Here is a 6,728-nt window from a genome sequence, read left to right as displayed (position 1 = left end):
CACAATTTTCTTGTGTATCGACCAACGAAGGGGAGGAGCTGCGAAGAACACATATTGAGGACAACACAGAAAGGACGAGCTTACATTGTGCTGTAGTCAGGTATAAAAACTTGCTGCTGCTCAATATCAGTTTGTTTGTATCGTCGTACCATATACGTCGATCTAAATGTTTCCGAACATTGTTAAAGGACACAAGAAGTCTGTTTGTAGCTGTCAGAAAAGTTCACCGAGCACGCCGTCTCAGATGGCACAAATACACTAGCTCCAACTAAATTATATATCAAATTAATAATAATTGAAGTTTAATTAATAAATATAAATAATATATGAAGATACATATGTTAAGCTTTCTTCGTTTACGAATAGTTTGAGTTATGACCAGTTATTTTTCTATCGTGCTTGCAAACATTTAATTTGATAGCAGGTATTTAAAGATAGATGTAAGATTTTGTTTGTGAGCATCATTAATTTATGTTCCCATTTCGTGGATTTCAATAAAACTTTTGACATTAAAAATGTCTTACTCCACTATCTGGGGCTAGGTGTCATTCTAAAATCTAAACTATCTTCCATGTAACGAAACTATGTAAGGTTTGCACGCTTATAACTCCGATATTACTAGATGGATTTTAATCATTCATACACCAACCGATTCAGAAACATCCAACTTAAATATTGGTAATAATTTAATATCTCCCCAATAAAAGTAGAGTTTTGGAAATTGGTAAAATTAAAAAGTTCACGAAAAACGGGAAAATTATTCGTGAGGCAGATTTCTCAGACACAGCCGTCAATAGAGGGCAGCTTAGTGCTGGCAAATCAGTTGTTATTTATTTATTTATTTATTTATTTATTTATTTATTTATTTATTTATTTATTTATTTATTTATTTATTTATTTATTTATTTATTTATTTATTTAAAGGCTTTAACCTCATAGGTCATTCGCCTTGCGAGAAAGAAAAAATATGTTAATTAACATCGCATTATATACATTTACAAGTTTGTTATATAGGTTTTGTTGCTTGGTGTGGTTGATTCCTCAGAGAAGGTCGAAAAGTCCCGCATTCTTGAGAAAAGATAGTAGCACTTCCTCTCGGGCGTGGTCGTTGGCAAGAATCTCTCTAATGGAGTTCGGTAGATTATGGTGCTGTCGGAGGTCACTGTACTCCGGACAGTTCACTAAGATATGTTCCACCGTGGTTCGGACTCCACATGTGACACATGTTGGTGGAGGGACACGCGATACGGTGTGGGCATGGGAGACTTTTGTATGCCCAACTCTGAGTCGCGACAGTACTCGTTGTTCTCTTCTGTCGATCCGATCCGTCCAGCGGTCGAGCGAGCCTTTGATGCGCTGGAGGTGTCCGCTATTGTTGCGCCAATGACGCACGAAACTTTCGGCTATCTTTAGCTTCAACTTGCCTAATATATCTGCGGCTGGGACGAGTCTGGTGAGGTGTCGGCGGGCGTGCCTCCCTCTGGCCGCCAAGCGGTCAGCCCTTTCGTTACCGTCGATGCTGCAGTGACCGGGGACCCAGCAGATTGTTGTGAGTGGGTCGTACTCGGCCTCGATAGCCTGGATGAAGGGGTGGCGGGATTTTCCCGACTCGAGGGCGGAGATGACTGATAGAGAATCCGACAACAAGACGACGGGTGTATCTTCCGGTTTCTGGACCATAGCGAGGGCGATAGCTGACGCCTCCGCTGAGAAAACCGAGCATTGTGCTGGTAGGCGAAAGGAGAGTCCTTCCCCTATTCCGCTTACTCCTATACCGACCTCATCGCCAATCTTGGAGCCGTCGGTGAAAATCCGCACGTGATTGCTATATTTGGTAGCCATTAGACGATTGTATTTGGCTCTGGCTTCACTGCCAGCTGCGCCGGCCCTCAGTTCTGCAGACAGACTTGTGTCTAGGTTGGGTCCGCGGACGTGCCAGGTCCGGTCACGAACTCGGTGTAAGCGGGCGATCGGTGGCAGATCCACGTCTGTGTATTCCTGGTGGATCTCGTTAGCTGTCTGTAGCAGGAAGCAGTCCTCTCCGGAGGTTCGTTCTAAAAATGCCAATGCTCTTCTAGCTATGGTGAGTGCAGCCGCCCAACGAAGGGGGAGAATCCCGGCTTCCATGCAGGCCGCCTCAGCAGGCGTGCTGGGTAGCAGACCAGAGGCAGCACGAATTGTTCCGTGGTATAGCGGGCCTAAAATGTTGGTAAGTCCTTCCGTATTGCAACATGTCAGCTCAACCCCGTAGAATATCTTGCTGTGGACTAGGGCCTGGCTAATATTCAATGCGGTGAATCGATTGCAGCGCTTGTGCCGGGAGCAGATTGTTTTAATTAGTCGCAACCGGCTCCGGCAGTCGCGGATAGGGAGGCGAAGTGTGCCGTACATAGTTCGCTTCCGGTGAAAGGTAGGTTGTATACTTGACCTGAATCAGGTTCGAAATGAACGGGCCTGCTCTCAGCCCTTCGCTTGATTCGCAGGAACGCAGCTGGTAGGGCGGTGTCTGCGGATAGGGAGGCGAAGTGTTTGCCTAGTTCGTTACCGATGGTCGTGGGATCGATCGTCGTGCACCCGTTAACGGCGATGGCGTAGCCACTATGCCGCCGCTTTCCGCTTAGAGCGTTAACTCTCCGCCAGAGTTCTGTAGTCGACGAGTCAGGTGATATGCCTTCCAAAAATCTAGCTGGTGTTTTTTGCCTCCTCTATCGCTTTCCTGGCCTCGTTTCTGGCCTTTCTGAAGTCATCAGCTCGCTGGCTTCGGTGTGGATCGTCCATAGAAGTCTTCTTTAGTGTCCGCAGCGCAGTTCGGCGTGCTCTGATGGCTCTCTTGACTTCTGGGCACCACCAGTGCACTGCCTGTCGGGGAGGGTTACCACTTGACCTGGGAATACAGGAAACAGCGGCCTTACTGAATATTTTGGTGAGTTCATCCGGAGTGTATGACTCGTCCCGATTCATAAGGTCGTCGACGATCTCTTCATAGCGCGACCAGTCCGCCTGATCGTAAAACCACCGCCTTCGACGGGTTGTAGCAGGTGGCGTCTGGGCGTACGTGACTTGGATAGGGAAGTGGTCACTGTTGCATGGGTCGGCAAGAACAGTCCACCCGCAACATCCTGCCAGCACTCCCGAGCAGATAGTGACGCCGATGGCGGATTCCGTCTGTCCGCGGATAAATGTTGAACTGCCGTCGTTGAGAACGACCGCGTCGTTGTTTTCGACTACTCCGGCGATGTCGTTTCCTGTCCTATTACACAGACGTGAGCCCCACATCGTATGATGCCCATTTACATCTCCCATGATGATGAATGGTGTCTCAACTTGGTCGATGAGACGCTGGAGTTTGCAACCCACGTTCCGAGTTCCGCCAGGAATATATAGGGATATAACGGTGCACTGAACTGGATATTCGATCCTTCGGGCAGCGGCTATTAGTTCGGTATCCAAAGTTATCGGACGGGACGGTATATCGACCCGAATGGCGAGCCCCACCGTCCGGTAGATGTTGTCCCCGCTGGCGGCGTCCCACGAATACCGGTGTCCGAACCACGATGCTGGGTTCGTCTGATCCCGGATGTGTGTCTCCTGCAATGCCAGGCAGATGGGCTGAGTCTTAGCAATAATCATTTGCAGGTCGCCAAGGCATCCTCGCAGTCCATTTGTGTTCCACTGGATGGCCAGTGTCGTTGAATTGATGTTAGAGGCGGTAAACTGGGGGCTAGACGAGGGCTGGTCCAAATCCGCTTCACCATCTTCTCTTCTTATTTCGATTACGCCGAATGCTTCTTGGTGGATCGGCGAGGTGTTTCCGTAACCTTCGGCGGCATTGTTGGAGGTACCTGCGAGGGATATACAAACAGCAGACAGTTCCGTACGAGCTTACCCGGGGAGAGGCCGGGTCTCCCGCACCAGCAGCCGCCGGGGGCGCGTCGCGGATAGGCGGAACTTCCCCGGACAGGGCCGGCACGGGGAAGCGGGCGCTCGTGTTTAGGCCATTTACGTTTTTAGTCGATCTAGTAGTGTCTTCGGTCAGGGTACCGTTGCTCCCATATTGGCAAGGATTAGTTTGCCACTGCTGTTGGGTGGTAGACTGTTCGCTGAGTGCTTCTGGGCTGTAACCCTTTCTGGCAGTGGTACCTGGGGGCGAAAATTTGCCGGCGGATGGATTTCGATCGGGCTTGAGTTTACAAGTACTTACCCGGGATGTGCCCGGGCCTCCCGCACCAGCAGCCGCCGGGGGAGCATCGCTGCAAGGCGGACGTCCCCGGTCAGGGCCGGCACGGGGAAGTGGGCGTCACGATTGGTGACTACTGGATTCCTGGATGGTCTAAAACGTACCGGATGCCAAGAGCAACCGGGAACCGGGCTGAGGTCTCGTCGTACTCGTTGCTGTTGGTGAGTAGGAGTTTCCCGGCTGAGTGTTCTTCCCGGTGGTCCGCCAGGTGCGGGGATATCGGGAGACCTGAACCGGTTCTCGTTGCAGAGGAGTTGTTCGCTTAATTTTCCTGATACTGGTGTCATTTTTGAGATCAGGCGGGAAGATCGCCTACTCTGGGGCCCGGCAAGATGCGGGGCGCTGGAGGCGGTCGTGGTTCCCGTCGTTTGGGATTGCTGTGTTGGTGGATTTTCTAGATTTCTGTCTGGTTGGCCTGAGATGGATGGTGAATGCGTAAGTTGAATGCTAATGGGGATGTTAAAGGTACTTCCCTGTTGGTGCTCCAATGGTCCTGTGTCAACAGCCGCCGGGGGTGCGTCGGACGTATCCGGAACTTCCCCGGTCAGGGTCGACACAGGCGGGCTTTGTTTTATGTTGCTGTTGAATACGTTGTTTTTTATTGGCATCCCCAGTTGCTATGATCGTTGTAAAGCTAGTCGGACATTACGAAAGACGCTTGGGGCATGGAGTTTTGCGTCGTTTCGGTGTCTGAGATGTTCAAATGTCCGGATAGTGAAGGGCTGTTGTTGCGGGAATTCGCGCGGGTTGTCCGTTGTTGTTTCGGTGGTGCTGGCTCTGTTTTGTTTCCGATAGGGCTTCGGGATTTATCCCCTTCGCCTGCTCGGCTACGATTTCTTTGTTGCTTTCGTTCGTCACGAAGTCGGGGGTCTCGCTGTTGTTTCGCGGCTACTACGTTACATTCGGTCGATATCGTGGTGGTCGGGTTTAGTTTGTTGACGTTTCCCTGCTCTACTTTCGGTGAAGTGTTAGCTCTGCTATTTTCTTTCGTTACCTCGGTGAGTTGTTGCTTGGCAATTCTAAGCTGGCGAACGGCCTCCGCTAGGTGGTGTTTGAGGTTTGATATCTCTTCGTCCCGGTCATCTTTTGGCGGATTGCTCTTTTCGCCCTTTAGCCTAATAAGCTCCGCCTTCAGTCTAGCGATAGTGGAATCTTTCTCGTTGTCTTTCGATTCCGTGCCTTTCTGGGTTTGTTCAGCGTAACTTGGTCCTTTGCGCTTTTGTGTTATTAGAGCTCTTGCTTCGGGGAAGGAAAGGTTTAGGGAAACTTTCGCTTTAATGATGGCTACCTCTTCCATGTATTTGGGGCACTCTTTTGCTCTTGTTGAGTGCTCTCCGCTGCAGTTTATACACTTTGAGACTTGGGTGCATGGGTTATCTTTGGCTGATGGGTGGTTCAGGCTGCAGTTCAAGCAAGTTTCCTTGTTGGGGCACACCCTAGTGCCATGCCCGAATTTGCCACAGCGGTAGCACAGCATGGGGGACGGGTAGTAGGGCCGGATGCTAGTGCGTACCAATCCGAGGTAAATGTAGTCGGGGAGGGTTGAGCCACTAAACGATATCACCACCAGAGGGGTATTGCTCACTACTCCTTCGTGCAGCTTGGTGATCCTACGCACTGCTGCGACTCCTTGACCTTTCAGCTCGTCAAGAAGTTCTTCGTTGCTCATGTCTTTGGTATCGATATCGTAAACGACACCATGAGTAATGTTGAGAGTGGGGTGAGAAACCACCTCAACTTTTTGCCCGTCGATCAGCTCGTTCAAACTCATTAGAGCGTTATATGCTTTTTTCGATGTCGTCCTTAAGACATAGCGGGTCCCTCTACCTTCTTTTGTGGCCGAAACCACCTTTGTCGGATCGCATCCTAACACACGTTGTACCGATTTCAAAATCGTGAACGGGTTAGTCGTCAGTCGGGCATCGAAATCACCATCCAATGGTTTTGCTCGCAGTAGCAGAGTCTGCTTGTCGATTATATCGCCAGAGTTTAAGTACCCTGGCAAAGTCCGACTCAAAGATGGGCCGCTGCTCCCCGGGGTGGGGAGAGAGGGAGGTTCCCCCATTAGGTGGGTTTTTTATGGGTTGTCAGGTGGGCGGAGGTTGGCTTTTTCAAAATGCACCTTCTACACTGCACTACACTACCGCCGGCACCTATGGAGCCAATTACACTATTTCGGTTTGAATTCGCGCGCGCACGTGCAACTGTTCAAACCAATGCTCGTGTGGAGGCGGACGGTTGACCACGGTTTGCACCTTTTGATTTGATGGAGACGCGCTATCGCTCAACTCCTTTGGAGTCTGTGCTCCTGGTAACGGTGGGAAAGTCGATTTTGAATTTTCGGCTTAAAATTCGAGTAGCCTTCGCACTGATGATACACGGCACTTCACACTAGCGTAACGGACCGGGCCGAAACCATTTGGTATACTAACCGGGAGGCTGAGCCCGAACTTCGGAAACTATATGGGTGGCGTGGACCGGGCGAAAGTTT

The 6,728-nt window shown here is 50.3% G+C and overlaps 1 protein-coding gene across 1 annotated transcript; it reads right to left on the bottom strand.

The window, feature by feature from the left end:
* Positions 1 to 4,871: 4,871 nt before the first annotated feature.
* On the bottom strand, positions 4,872 to 6,008 carry LOC131680139 (uncharacterized). Its single transcript, XM_058960862.1, has one exon. It carries the CDS (start codon positions 6,006 to 6,008, stop codon positions 4,872 to 4,874), a length of 1,137 nt encoding a protein of 378 aa, XP_058816845.1.
* Positions 6,009 to 6,728: the final 720 nt, after the last annotated feature.

Source organism: Topomyia yanbarensis, chromosome 2, assembly GCF_030247195.1.
Source record: "Topomyia yanbarensis strain Yona2022 chromosome 2, ASM3024719v1, whole genome shotgun sequence".
Lineage (NCBI taxonomy): Eukaryota > Metazoa > Arthropoda > Insecta > Diptera > Culicidae > Topomyia > Topomyia yanbarensis.
The sequence above is the reverse complement of the archived record's forward strand: the minus strand, read 5'-3'. Positions and strand labels throughout refer to the sequence as shown.